The 14,944-nt window shown below is 45.9% G+C and overlaps 1 protein-coding gene and 1 long non-coding RNA gene across 2 annotated transcripts; both read left to right on the plus strand.

Annotated features, from left to right (window-relative positions):
• Window positions 1-2,388: 2,388 nt before the first annotated feature.
• LOC140680636 (uncharacterized) lies at window positions 2,389-3,762 on the plus strand. The gene is made up of 2 exons (XR_012051990.1): window positions 2,389-2,506; window positions 3,471-3,762. It is a non-coding gene; the product is annotated as an uncharacterized lncRNA (long non-coding RNA).
• A 22-nt stretch (window positions 3,763-3,784) lies between these two features.
• On the plus strand, window positions 3,785-10,121 carry LOC140680557 (nuclear pore membrane glycoprotein 210-like). Its single transcript, XM_072918348.1, has 6 exons — window positions 3,785-3,798; window positions 3,935-4,040; window positions 6,801-6,905; window positions 7,033-7,134; window positions 9,833-9,960; window positions 10,115-10,121. The coding sequence occupies exons 1-6, from the start codon at window positions 3,785-3,787 to the stop codon at window positions 10,119-10,121; spliced, it is 462 nt and encodes a 153-aa protein (XP_072774449.1).
• The last annotated feature ends 4,823 nt before the right edge of the window (window positions 10,122-14,944 follow it).

Raw genomic sequence — 14,944 nt, forward strand, 5'->3', positions numbered from 1 at the left:
TCCTGGAGAGATCCAGGATCCAGCACTGAAGAACCTTTACATGAGAGGGAGCAGGTTATGCAAGGAATAGGTTTGAAAAACTGAGGTGGGTGGGTTTACATTCCACCACTGGCTGGTTCAGTGAAGAAAATAAGAAAGAAGCTGAGTCCAGGGTCAGTAGATGGAAATACAGAAGAGGCTGCTTTCTTATTTTCTTGCCTCATCTGCAGAAGCCTAGCACTGACTGCAGGCTGAAGTCTTGAGTATTTCACCATAGCTTTCCCTCAATATGGAAAAAATGTTAGTGCAAATACTACAGATTTGTGTTTATAATGAATGTAATGTGATGTTGTGAAACAGAAACTGGAAAGGTTTTTGTGCACTAAATGTCAGGTTAACTGCTGTGGTGGTGAACAGCACAGGCTGTCCCAGGGATGCACATCAGTGCAGAATTTGTTAGACAGGTTTGAAGTAAAACTTGTGTAGGAGAATAACTACACACACAGAATTGTTCTGGAGAGAGCACTGGCAAGTGAAAGTACAATTTGACGTAATTTCATCCATTTTAAATACTTCTTTAAAAGTATAGCAGAATACTATCTCTCAGTGCTCATAAAAATATATTAAGGATCTCCCTTTTGCTGTAATTCTTCATGAGAGAGATGTGATTAAAATGCAGCTAAAACTTGTCTTTGGATCCATTGCTTCCTTTGAATCTAATCCAGCTGGACAGAATCCTTGTGGATTTTGGTGCAGCTCTGTTTTTCACTAAGTGTGCTGACAAACCACTGCATGGGAGAAATCACAGTCTTATCCAAGTAGAGCTGTTCCATTCAGAAGGAGGTTTATTTTGCAGAGCACAACCAAACAGTGTACATAGATGATTAATTTTCAATTAATTAATTGATTACAGGCTATCGATCCACCATCAGTCGCTTTAGTGACTTTGGGTTCCTCTAAGGATATGTTGTTTGAAGGAGGACCGAGGCCATGGGTCCAAGAACCTTCCAAGTTCTTCAGGAACGTTGCTGCTGAGGATGCAGAAAGCATTGGCTCCTCTTTACTTGAACTTCCCACACCTCGAAACAGCAACTAGCACCGGGTTAGGGTGCTGTGCAGGAGCCTGGGAGAGCAGGTGAGTGCCAGAAGGGCTTGCTGTTGCCCTTCATCAGGTGCTGAGAACTGGCTCCAGACAGATTTATGGTGCCATATGCCTGTTATGTAGCTAGATGCTTTTATAATGAGCCAGTAAAGAATTTGGCTAAGTACCTTGTTTATGCATTTTGATGCAGATTTTAGAGTGAGCATTTCACAACATTACATTAAAAGTGGTTTATGATGGGTTTTTTTCAGTATAAACCCAAGTTGTGGAAGCCTTATGTTGTGGGATGCATTGAACATCCTAATGAGTGCAGGTTCATTTTACATGAACAGGATCAGAGCAGAAGGTTACTGAGCAGGCTGACTCCTCTGTCTGACCTGCTCCTCTTAACTGTGTTACCTTCCAGTGTAATTCTGTTTATTCTAACAAATGGCAGCCCCAGGAATTGACTGCTCTACTCTCTGTGCAGCCTTGGTGAGCATGACTGTGCTCATTTTCCACTTGGTTTTGTTCTCTGCAACATACAGAAGTGATTTCTCCTGCTTTATTCACCCTCCTCAGCCCATGAAGCTTTTAGCTTCAGTATAGTATTCTTCTGCAATTCTGCAAGGCTTAAGCATTTTGGTTGGGCTGCCAAGTTCCACTGATTTCCTCAGTGGACACTTTGCAAAGTGGAGCTGTTCCTGTCAGTGCAGATTCCAAAGGAACGGGCCTTGGTGTTGATGTGCAGGTCTGTGCAAGGCTGGCTGTCCCCAGCACATCACACCTGCGTGGCTCTGCCCAGCACCAGTGCGTGCGGGGATGGGGCAGGTGACCAGAGCTGCCTCAGCCTTCTCTGGTTTTATATCCACTTCACTTTGCTGAAGGCTAAAAAAGGAATGTAAAATAAAAGATAAGATGTTTTTAAATACACTGAAGTGACTATAAATGTTGCCTTTGGGCTGGTCTGTTCTCACTCTGCAAGAACACCTGCTGTTTCCTTTCTCAGTTACATGAGATTTGTTGTTTGAATCAAATTTGATAGTCATGAACATGAACACCGAGGAAAGAGTTCCCAGGAACAGTACTTTCATAGCAATAAAGAATTGTTCTTGAGGTGTGCTCCCTCTTTTGCATCTTCCTGTGTCTTAATAGTGCTGTAAATCCCCAAGCACTGTATTTTTGCTTTTCATTCTGATATCACAGTGTAACTGAGACCTGTGGAAATACAGCATGCCTGAACTAAACTCTTTCCTCATTTGCTGCTTTCAGGTTATTACCTTAACAGTTGGGAGCAGCCCCACAGTCACCAGCCCTTTCCCAGTGGCTGAGCCCACTGCCGTGAAGCTCATCTGTGCTCTCCCTTCCCGGCTGGCTTTGATTCCTGTTTATGGCAGCCCTCAGCTTGCTCTCTCCTGCCCTTTGCTCCAGCAGAGCAAGCAACTGGTAAGCCTGGGAAGTGGCAGGAGAAGAAGGTGTTCTTACAGCTGAAAAATCAGTGTTTGGAGCTCCATGTGTGAAACATGGCAGCTGCTGCAAGAGGAGCAGTAACTGGTGCTGTGGCCACACTGTGCCCTTGGGGGCTCCTGCACAGAGCAGGCTGTGGGAGTCATGCAGTAAATGGACAATAGATATGTGTAGATTATCAGGCATAAGGAACTTTGCTATTCTGTTTTTCTTGCTAACGGGTGTTGCCACATGTTGGCTGCTGAGTAAGCCATATTTTGTTGTGTTAATATTCCCCGGCAAATGTAAAAGTCATCCTCCTTCCCTAAAATGAATCATTTTAAAGAGCTTCTATGTAATAACAAGAGGAGATGGAGACTTCTGTGTATTGTTAGCCACCCCAGAGCTCACCTGCTTTTCTGTCTCCATTATGTGTCAGCTTACCTTGGTGCACTGCTGTTGCTAATGCATTTCACCAAAGCAACACCAGAATTTTGAGCTTTAACAAACAGCGCTGTTTGTCATCATTTATTTGAATTTTAAAAACAATTTCATTGAGCTGTGGTTCAATTCTGTTGTTGTTGGTTTGGGGATTTGTTTTTTTTTTTAAGGTAATTCACTGGCTAAAAAAACCCCAAACCCATGCTCCAGTAAAACCCCCTTAGAGTTCAGAGATTCACAGAATGCTCTGAGTTGGAAGGGATCATAAGGATCATGGAGTCCAACTCTAAATGGCCCATACAGGACTTGAACCTACCTGGTGTAAGCAGCAGTATGCTCTGACCAGCTGAGATAATCTCAGGGCTGTTGGAGCACAGCTGAATGCCTTGCACTTGGCTCCTTTTAACAAACGTTCCTTATGCATTGATGTTGTACAAACCTCATGGAAGTCAGCATATGTTTTCTTTAATGATTAAAAAATCCGGTTGTATCGGTTCAGTTCAAAATATTCCTTCTTTTTCAGGTTCCTGTTTCCAATTACCACAATCCAGTGCTGGATTTGGCTGCCTATGACCAGCAAGGCAGGAAATGTGATAACTTCAGCTCCCTTAGTATTGTGTGGGAATCCACAAATAAGGCCATTGCTCGTATTGAGACGGAGCTGCCAATGGAGCTGACTCTGAAGGAGGAGGGCAATGGTCAGAAGAAAATGGAGGGTATGAGTGGGCTGAAATGAGCATTTCTTTGTTTGACGGTCCAGATTAAATCTGTTTGGCAGTGTCTCATCTTGATTAAAGAAATTACTGTAATCTGCAGTCATACTTCAGTTTAACGTCAATGTGCACTTTTTAGTGTGTGCTATTAAAGAGAGGAGAAAAAAGGAACCAAGTCCAATGTCTAGAACCTGTCTTGAGAGAGAAAGTTCTTGTCTGATGCGAATGAGCCTAGAGGAGCTGAATATATTTCTCATCTTTGTTGCATTCTAAGCTTACAAACTGTGGTAGTTGACCATGCGTTTGGAACTGCTGCCATCTCTGCCACTGCCACTGGATTCCAGCAGCCCCACCTGAAGGCAGCCAGAGCCCAAATACCGGTAACAGTACCTGGGGGGATTTGCCATTTCCCTGTGGTCAATGCCCAGTGGTCTGGTGGCTTTATTTCCTCCACACACAGTACTGTACAAATCAGGCAGCTCCCTGGTGCAGTCCGGTTCATTCTGCAGAGGTTTGATACTGGTTCATGGTTTTCCTGCTTTCCTCTGCACTAGGTGCTGCTATCCAAATCAAATTTGTCCAAGTCCTTGGGAGTTTTTTAACCATCTGAACAAGGGCATTGCAGAGAAGTGTTTCAGTTGGTTTTGTTTCAGTTTAGGGTTTTTTAATGAATTGGTGACTCTCTGCTGCTTGTCCTTCATTAAAGCAGCCATGTGCTTCATGCAGCTGTCACTGGGAAAGCAAATGGATTATTGCCCCTGCAGAGCTGGGTGGGAAAGTTCTGCATGAGCAAAGCAAAAGCTGACTGATTCCTCATATGGACCATGTGTTAGTCTGGGCTCTTGTGGGAATCCAGGGCTTCCCTCTGGCTGCCCTGGCAGGTCTGGGACTCTGGCAGGGGTCAGGAACCCCCCTATACAGAGCCCCGAGAGACACTGTCTGTGATCTCTGTCCATGGAGAGGAGTTTTCAATCTTACAGGATGAATTACAAGCTCTGAGTGTTTGATATGAGTAATAATTAAGTGTGACACAGGTGCAAAAGTAAAATTTTAGGTTTCTAAATTAGGGGTTCAGAGGGGACAAGATAGAGAAAATTAGGTGTGTCTTGTCCTTTTCCTCCTTCTTCATGCCCTCCATGTTTCACTGTAGTGTTGGCATTTTTCTATTGGTTTAGGCTAGGGACACGCTGTTCAACGTAGATTATAGATATTGGCACATTATTATAAATATAGTACACGTAGTTTCTGGTATATAATGTTTGTAACATCCCACTGAGGGGCAGAGCCCCACACGCTGCCCTGCAGGACAGACCTGCGGCAGGGCAGCAGAACATGTTAGAGATAAGCAAGAATAAACAACCTTGAAAACAGCACAGACAAATTATAGCTTCTTCTTTGGCAACGGGGCAGAAAGACAGAGACTTTCTACAATCTCGGAATCACCAATACCCACAGATTCCGACAGGCTCTGACTGATGCTCTCTTTTTTTTTTTCCTGATGCCAGCCATAAGCACAGGCTCTCATTTTACAAGTCATTAGCCACTCCCTGAAATACTTAGCTAGGGAAGAAAAACAATAAAAGGTAATGATGATGAACAAAGAGGGCAGGTGTAAACAGCTGGCAGTTTTCTGTTTATGTCACTTTTGTAAACTGAATATAAGGGCAGGTTTCAGCCTGTGGAATAACCTGGCATGTGCAATAACTGACTCTTAAAATATTCTGCTTCCTAACTGGAATGTCTGTTTAATCTTGTTAGCAAGATTTAAGTGGATTTGAACAATATGCAGTACCTTGAAAACACACTTGAGGCAAAAAGTTAAATATGCAATGAGCGGTTACAGGATTTAACTCAAAGCAGGTAGCAGATGGGCACCAGTAATGTGAAATACTCTGTGGGCCAGGTTCTTCTCAGCTTGGCCCAGGTGTGGCATCTGCTTAGTAAATTCTTTGAGAGGTGATCTTTTTTGCCACTTGGTTCTTGACTTTTCTGTGAGGTTTCCACTCTCCCCATGTTGGGAAAGCATGGTGCAGATGTATGTCCCCTGAAAAATTTGACTATGGCTTAATGAGAATTACCGCAGAGACACAGTTACTTTGCTGCTGAAGTTATTTGCGATATTTGGTTGTGTTTCTTTTTTTTTTTTCTCTCTTAGAAATCGAGCTGTAATATGGATACTTGATGTTCTACAATAATTTTGTAGTTCACTGTGCTCTGCTTTGTTAAACCAGTATTATATATTCTTTCTTATTTTTCGAAATAATTAGTAAAGAGGCTGCTCTAAACTTTGCCTTGAGTTCAGAGAACACTGGCATATTCTTAAGTTCTATTCTCTGTGTTTAAATTTCGGAGGACTCTGTAGATGCTAGTCCTGCTGCACTTTGTGGGCTCATGAATGTGTTGTTTTTTTCAAATGAGGTGACCTGGGTGCATTTTTCAAGTACATCAGCAATGGGCTGCTCTGTTCTGCTTTCAAACCTGCCCATTCTCCTTTCTTGCAGCCAAAAACACAAACAAAAACCTAGTAGATGGGATATTAAGATGTCTTGACTGTTGTTCCATGTTTAAGTGGAACACCCTATTATGTCATTAGGGAAAGATCACATCCTTTCCACATCAAGGAAATAATTCTAGTAATGAGGTGAAATGGGTACAGAGTACTGACTTCCTCTAGAAATCTTTTTCCTTTTCTGAGCTAATGTTGCTATGAGTGAGTGATTAAAGCTGCATTTAGTCCCGTATTCATGTACTTACACTTAAGGAAGAATTTCTTTTGGTGGCCTGCTAAGAAGCATGAAAAGATGAGTTAGAACTAGAACACTTTGTGCATTTTCCTTATCATTCTGTATGACTTGGGCCCGTGGCTCAGAGTTAATATCCTGTCTGTGCTTGTCAGACATCATTCACTGATTCTGCAGTGCTGGGCCCTTGTCCTCTGCCTTGGCCAGGGGTGCAGAACAGAGCAGCCCTGAGGATGCCCTTCCCTGTGCTGACTGACTGAGGCCTCTGGATCTTGTGGGCATCTCATCCCTCAGCCTGTGCTCTGAGCTTTGGTTGCCTGCTTTAAACATCCTCCCTGCACACACAGGACTCTGGCAGTGTTGTGCCTCTTTCTGTAACTGCTAACATTGTTCTTGCAGCACGAGGCTGTGCTCCCAGGGCCTGCCACCATTGAAGTGATGCTTGTGGAAGATGTGAAAGTGAGCCCCACTGGGCTCTCCATCTACAACCACCCTGACATCCAGGTGAGGAGTTACTCTGCTGCTTTCCAGCTGCAGGGAGGAAAACATCACACATTACAGGGGGTGTGTGAGGAGACAGCTTTACTGGAAAGATACAATCTTAATTCAGGATGCTTTTCTGGTTTTGCAGGCAGAACTTCTCCTCCAACAAGGTTCTGGATATTTTTTCATTAATACCAGTGTGCCAAATATTGTAAGAGTGACACATGAAGAGACTCAAGGCATTGCTTTGGTGAGTGCAGTATTTTGTGGTTTTACACCTTTTTGCCAACCAGGTTATTGTTCTGCAGCTTCAGCACTCCTGGGCATTTTGCAGCAGGTGTGAATAGAGAGGCAGTAGCTGCATTTTGGATGTGTTTGCCTGTCACGGTTGTGCTTCAGGCAGGGGATCTTTGCACTGGCACTTTCTGCTCTAGTCTCAGGTACAGGAAATTGTTTCTTTACAGCTTTGATGCACTTGTGTTCCCTGTATAAGGTAAAAGCCAGTTCCAAGTACTTCACCCATTACAACTTTGTAGTAAAATGTTCCTGATTTCACAAACACACCACAAAGAGTAACATGACAGAATTATTCAGAAGCTACCCATAAGATTAATTGGTTTCCAAAGTAATACTGGAGTATTTGCTGTGGGCCAGTAGTTCTGAAGGTTTCAAATTCTTCTATCCTACAGTGTTGTTTCAGGGTATTTTAAAATCACAGTATTGCATCCTGGTTTTGTGAATGAATATTTATTAAAGAGTTTATTCTGATCTCCATATGAAGTTTCTAATGCACTTTTCCACTAGAAGATGCCAATAAAGTGCAAGTGTGCTTGACTTCATCAGGCCTGGGATATGAAATGCATTCTGCAGTGAACACCAATAAAACTCTGTGTTTGCATTGCTGCTTTCATTAGGAAAGAACTTGAAACAAAACAAGTTGCTCTAAAGAGTGTTTTTTATAAATGTATCAATTACAGGTTTGTCTTTTAAAAAGTAATGCTGATAAAGTTGTGAAATAATGATAACTAAGGTGGAAATTAGAATATCAAAAGAATTGATGGAACATCTTAATTGTCTCTAACTGATTTAAGTGTGAGGTGGGAATATTTTTTCCAACTAGGCACAGGGGTGAGAAAAAAAGTAGAAGAGATGAGGAGTTTTTTGTACATAGTATACTGTTCAAACTCTTAATAGTTTTTTAGTCCGGTCTCCCTGATGGGTTTAACTGATGTCCATGAGATAGGTTCAGTGGTCTTGTCTGGAATTCAGGAGTGGAGCAGTGACAGCAAGACAGGCTTTGTGAAGTGTAGGAAGAGATTTAACTGCCTGTCAGATTAAAGGAGAGAGAAGTCCACATTAAACACATTTTTTAAAAAATGCAACCCCACACACATTTGGCAGGTTTGTTAGCCCTGTGTGCTGTGCTTGGGTTCCATCCCAGTACAAGCCCTGAGTTTTTCCATGGAAGCAGCAGAATGGCCTGGGAAATCAGCAGGCTCTGTAAGGCTGCTGCCATGGCAGGTACCAGTGCAGCCAAGTTGACAGAGGATGAGTTGGCAGTAAACTCTTGTGAGAAACTAAATTCAACTTATCTGGAGCAGTGATTCTCAGACTCTTCAGTGGGACTGCCAAGGAGGAATTCTGTAGCTCTCCCTCTGGTTTTGACACAGCAGCTTCTCTGGGCATGGGTGGGTGGTAGCAGGGGAAGAGTGAAGAGTGGCCACCAGTGCAATATCCCTGGATACTGGGAGCCACTGGGCACATAATGGGAGAGGAGAACAGCAGAGTTTGCTGAGACAGGAAGAGTTTTAAAAGTTGCAGTAGCCCTGCTTGCCTTTTTCCCTGTTTGCTTTCTCTGGTCTCCCAGCCCAGCTGAGCTCCATTCCAGCTCCCTCCCTGTGCCACTTCCCCTGCCCTGCTGCCCAGCCCCTGTGTTAGCCACCCTCTCTGGGAACTGCTGCTGTTCTGGAAGCTGACCTTTATTAAAACTTCACATCCCTTTCTATTTTGAGGCAGAAACAGGAGTAGTGCCCTCACAGAACAAAATGTCAGCTTTCCCCACTGCTCTGCTGCTGGCTCCTGTGGTGCTGCTGGGCAGAGCTGAGAGTTCACTGAGCTCCTGTGCACTGGGGGGCCTGTCCATCTCCCCTTGTTCAGAGTCCAGAGCACACAGCAGGACACCCGACTTCACTGCTCCCTGGCCAAAGGGAGCAGAACAGCTGGGATTGTCCTGAGGTCTGTGACAAGGTCAGGGAGTTGCAGGAGAACTGCAGAGCTGATGTGAGGAGCAAGGTGTGGCTGCATGGCCTTGGCAGAGGGGACTTTGGAATGGGTGCTTAGTTCTGAGGGCTTGTGTTTGGGACCAGAGGTCTCTCTCTTCATTGTTTTATTCTCTTTATCTGTTAAGTGTAACATTCTCTTTCTTTAAAATAAATGTAATAATAGTTTTATTAAAGAAACACCTGATCTGTCAATTGTCCTCTTACTTGCCAGGATCTACCACCAGGTTTTGGCTGCTCAGATGAGAAGCAGTGACAGTAGAGTACAAACCTTACATGAAGCAATACCAGTGCTTTACAGGCATAATTTTTGTTCTCACTTTTTTTTTCCCCTTATCGCTTTGGTTTTCACTCTAAGAAAATTTTGTTGCTCTAAAGGATTTGTGTGTTTTTTCTCCTGATGGTGGGAGGGTAACAGGATGCCAGACTGTTCCAGATGAAGAGCTGGTAATTCACTTGGTGCCTGGGGGCTGTTTGCACTAGCTCAGTAGCTTAATACTTTTTACATACATTTTAGAGCTTGATTTTTATTTCGGTGGAAGGATTCTCCTTGTGTAAGCTTGGAGATTTCTGCATCCAACTGCTTCTGCCCTGAAAGTGATACAAATTTTATCCTGTGAACAAGAGACAAAAGAAGTGCTATAAGGCAGTTTTCTTTTGGCATTGCAGGTGCAGCCTCTGCTCCCAGGATCAGTGACTGTAATGATTCAAGACCTGTGTCTGGCTTTCCCTGCCCCAGCTGAAGCTGAAATTCATGTGTCTGATATCCAGGAATTCACGTGTAAGTTGTTGGCAAGGTCAGTGCCTTGGAAGCAGCATTAGGAGCTGATCCAGCCTGCCCTGACTCCTGTGCTGCTGGTCCTGAGCACAGAGATCACACATGGACAAGATGCTACAACAGAGAACACCTCCCTGTGTCTCTGTTTCTCCCTCCCAAATTTATCCCTTCAGGTTATAAGGGTCTCAGGGTATCAGGTATCTGTTCGTGTTCTGTGTGGCAGAAATCTCAGCTTTTGCATTTACATAGTAATATTAATCCCTAATTTATATGGACATGCTCATTTACATTTCCTCCTGTTTAAAGTGCATGTGAGCAATTCTTTTAGGAGTAGGTTTTGCCCCAGGGTCATTTTCCATATGTCAGGCTTTAAAACTGAACAGAAGAAAGTCCAGCTCATTGCTCTTGCCAGCTTGGGTGCACCTTAAACAAAAGAAGTGTTGATATTTCTGGATGTTTTAATTATGCCCTTGCCAGCTGAAGGACCTGAGTTCATTCATTTCATCTGACACTAACTCCAGCTGGCAGGGATTAGTGTTTAAAATCAGTGCTAGTCTAACCTTGGGGCTCTAACTCCACTAGCCTACTACAAGTATAATACAAAATCAAGTGAAAATTTTTATGCGAATAAATAAGAGTGGTGTGAATGCAAAATGACTGGATATATCTGTTTCAGGTGGAGATTGGAAAAACAGTTAAAGCTTATGTCAGAGTTCTGGATGACTCAAAGAAACCTTTTCTGGCAAAATACTTCCCTGTCATGGATCTCAGTCTCAAAGCAGCATCTCAGTTTGTCTCACTTGTGTAAGTTAATGGACTTTTGAAATTAATCTGTGAATAAGAATTGGCAAAAAATGAATAAAGATATTAGGTTAAAGGCATGGTAATACACAACGGCTGAGAGTCTTTTTATTTTCTTTTTGTGAAGCCTCAATTAGCTGTTAAAAGGTAAAATATTATTTGTGAGGGAAGTTTCCTGAGCTAACAGCCTGAATGTTGCTGGCTGATGAAGGAGACTGCATTCCTCCAGTGTGATGACTGATGAAGCTTTGTGCATCTTGGAAGCAGTGACTTGGCAGAGAGTGTCAGGTGAAGAGTGCTGTGTGAAGGCACATCTGATGTTATCAAACTCACTGTGTCTGTTGCTTGTTTCATTTTCACTTCAAGTATTTAATGTTTCAATAAAGCACAGTTTGCAAAGAGCAATCATGTGTAAAAATGTGATAATTTCCTCAACTTTGCTTCAGACTGTCACTTAGCCTTGTGGTAAAACTGCTGGTCACTAAATGAGTCCTTTGCTTTGCTATTTGTAATTTACACAGTAATTTACTATCTCTTTAATGGATTTCTTTGCAGCCCCCTGAGGGAGGCTCCGGATGAGCACACTGCTGCTTTCCTGGTGTGTGGGATGAGCATTGGGCAGACGAATCTGATGGCAACTGTGGCTGACAGAAGAGGACAGAGACTCAACTCTGCTCCACAGCAGATTGAAGTAAATAATTTCAGATAAGATACAGGCATAAAGAAAGTCTGTGCTACAATGGAACAGGAATACATACATTATGGTTACAGTATAGTAATCAATTTGCCATAAAATTCATTCTGTCTGGAAGCTGACCTAATGCCAGTCAGATTTCAGTGTTGTTTAACTCAGATGAGTTAAATTTCGTCATGCTCAATTTACTGTGATTAAGCAACTAAAGAATCAGTTGTACACTTGTACTGTTTTGTGGTGTCATTTATCTGACTGAAGGATCCTGAACACGGGTATTCATATTTCTGTTTTTAGGTCTTTACCCCATTTAGACTACTGCCAAGGAAAGTGACCCTAATTATTTGGGCCATAATTCAGATGAGGCATCGTCTTACATATTTTCTTTACTTTGTAATTTCTGTTGTAAAATGAATCTTCATAACTGGATTTTCAGCAGGAAATACTCAACTTGACATTTATCTGCATTCACACTGAATGGACTGACAGGCTTGTTGGAGAGGGGCTTTGGGCAAGGGCCTGGAGTGACAGGACACCAGGAGTGGTTTCAACCCAACGCAGGGCAGGGCCACATGGGATATTGGGCAGGAATTGTTCCCTGTGAGCGGGGGGAGGCCCTGGCACAGGATGCCCAGAGCAGCTGTGGACGGGTCTGAGATCCTCTGCAATTTCCCAGTCTCTGAGCAGATCAGGAGGTGCAGCTGTTTTCACAAGGGAGTGCTCTGGCCCAGCCCCAATAGCCTGGGCATTCTCCTCATCTTTACCTGTGAGTTTCACAAGCATTGCCTCCTGAAGATGCCACCTGTCCAATGGGGAATGTTTCCATCTGATCCAGCTGTTCCTCTTCCTTTTTCAAGTAATTGACCAAACGCCTGTGCAGAAAGAGGCACTTCCTGGAGGAGGCAGTGGGTCAGTGCCAGCCTCTGCTGCAGGAAGGAAGGCGATGCCAAGCACGGACACAGGCATGGGCACAGGAGGTGATTGCTGTGCTGGGCTCAGCCCTCGGCGGGGCTGTGTGGCAGCAGCTCTTCCCCCAGGCCCTGCCCTTGCACGGCCCGGCAGCAGCCAAAGCTGGAGGTGCCTCGGCTTCCAGGCCTCTGGAGCTCGTTCACAGCCCGGGGAATCGGGACTCGTGCACCAACAATGTCCCTCCCTCTGCAGCTGCTCCCGCAGCCGGCCCTGAGTGCCCAGAGGCCCCAGGCACAGGAGCAGCCCCGAGCGGGAGCCCTGCTGCGAGCCCAGGGCCAGAGCCAGCCCTGGCACACAATGGAAACCTTCTCATCTTGGTTTGCTTCTAGATGGGGATGCCCCAAAGGCTTCTCCATTAGCCTGGCGGTATGACGCTTTGAAGCCCTCTGGGCATCCTGCAGGTATGTTCTCAGTGTCTCATAATCATTGACCATCTGGAAGGAACCAGGTGACAGAAGCTCCTGTGCCTGTTCAGTTACAGGCGTTTCTGCAGAGAGGATCTCTCCAGCTCCTGGGATGGATGATGCACACCAACCCAGCTCCCATCACAGGGGTGAGTAGTGTGTCCCTGCTGAACCCACAGGCTGAGCAATGGTTTTGTGGGGTCCATTCCTGGGAAATGGAACAGCTTTCTGTTAAGATCCTCCAATAGGAAACACCAACCAGATGGTAGACAAGAAATCCCAGAAACCATTTGAAGTCATGTGGAAAATGCTGAAGGAAATGGAACAGGCAGGACAAGGTGGGTGCATTTCCCTCAGCCTTCCCCTGGGACTCAGCAGCTGGGGCCTTTCCCTGCACATCTGGACAGGCCCTGCCCGGCGCAGCGGGAAGGGATCCATGGCAGCCTCGCTGCCCCGCTGCTGCTCTCCTGGCCTGCAGGGCTGTTTCCCAGCCTGGGCTGGCTGCAGCTTCTCCCCAGCCTCTGCAGGAAGGCATTTGGCACCAGCTGACAGGGAACCCAAACTGCACCATGGGTCATGCACACCCTGAAATCCCCTGAAGTTTCCCTGTCTCTGAGCACATCAGGAGGCACAGCTGTTTGCAAGGGAGCGCTACTCACTCGGGCATGCTCTGGCCCAGTCCCAACAGCTTGTGCCTTTTCCTGATCCATATCAATGACTTTGACAAGCATTGCCTCCTGAAGATGCGCCCTCCCCTAAGGGATACAGCCTCACCTGCTCCAGCTGTGCCTTTCCCTTTCTTCCAAAGTAGATGGAGAAGCTGTGCTGAAGGCAGTGTTTCCCAGAGGAAGCAGAGATTCTGTGCCAGCCTCTGCTGCAGGAAGGGAGGCGATGCCAGGCACAGTCACAGGAGGTAATTGCTGTGCCTCTGGGCCTGAGCCCTGCTGAGCCTTGAGCTGCCCTCTCTGCTGCTTGGCAGCGTGGGCACAGCCCGGACAAGGCCGGCACAGCCCAGAGGGATTATTATGCCCGGGGCACTCCGGTACTGAGCAGTCCTGCTGGGGTCCCTCTGTGGGAGACACGTCCCGAGCTCTGGAAGTGACTGCACGGGGTGCCCATGGTGGGGAAAGGGCAGAGGGGGAGAGCAAGGCTCCAGAGTGTCCTGAGAGGGCCTGGCTATGTGCCATTGGGCTGAGGGATTTGTCCCAGCAGTAAGAGGGCAGGAGGGACAGGGGGAGGCAGGGATACCTGTGGAACTGCCTGCTGCAGTTTTCCCCTGGGCTTTAGGGAGGGTTTCCTCTGTGGGAAGAAGAGAACCCCCAGGGCCCCAGGCTGCTCCAGCTGCCCATCCATGGATGTTGCCAGGGCCTGCAAAGAGCATGGACAGTGACCAGGAGCAAGCCCTGAGCTCCCCAGGCCCTGTGCTCCTTTGGCCTTTTCCATTCACATCTGGATCCCAAGGCCTTACCCAACCCCCTTGCAAGTACTCAGATCCTAAAGGCAGAAGGGGACCACAGCACACCAAGGAAATGGTTCTGATCTGTGCTCACTTCTAGATTTGGATGGCGACTTGGATTATTATGAAGCCGTGGTGGAAAATGGCTTGAAGTTCTTGGAGGATGTTGGAGGCAAGTTTTCAATATGCCTTTCCTGAGACAAAAATCAGAGTCAGTGTGACAAGAGCTCACCCATCTTCCACTTCCCTTAACATCATCCCAGGGTTGAAGGAATCTGGAAGCCTCGCCCTGCTCCCTTTCTGGAGCCCTGAGTGATCCCACAGGATCACTGTCAGTGGGAGGAAGGAGCATTTAGCTGTCAGTTTTATTCCTGTGTGCAATGCCAGAGTGTCCTTCCGTGTGCTCTGTGCAGCCCCAGAGAAGAGCAGAGAGGGAAGGGGCCGAACCCAGGGCTGTGTCCTGGGGCTGAGCCTTGGGTGCAGCCTGAGGATCTCCTACAGTGTCACAGGAGCTGTTCTGTCCTGCCTTTCTTTGCAGATAACCCTGCTGGTGAAAGTGATCTGGCTTCCCAACCCACGTTCAGGATGGAGGCTCTGGGAGATGCTGAGGGTAGGTCAAGGCCTTTCCCCCTGCGAGAGCTGCCAGCTCAGAGCCCAAAGCTCGGCCAGGGGGGCATCGCTG

This window comes from Taeniopygia guttata, chromosome 25 (genome assembly GCF_048771995.1).
Source record: "Taeniopygia guttata chromosome 25, bTaeGut7.mat, whole genome shotgun sequence".
Taxonomy (NCBI): domain Eukaryota; kingdom Metazoa; phylum Chordata; class Aves; order Passeriformes; family Estrildidae; genus Taeniopygia; species Taeniopygia guttata.

Bases quoted from the DNA above. Each gene is read 5' to 3' on its own strand.
- LOC140680557 (XM_072918348.1), top strand. The intron at 4,041-6,800 runs GTAACAGTACCT...TTGTTCTTGCAG, and splicing joins CAGCCAGAGCCCAAATACCG to CACGAGGCTGTGCTCCCAGG. The intron at 7,135-9,832 runs GTGAGTGCAGTA...TTGGCATTGCAG, and splicing joins AGACTCAAGGCATTGCTTTG to GTGCAGCCTCTGCTCCCAGG.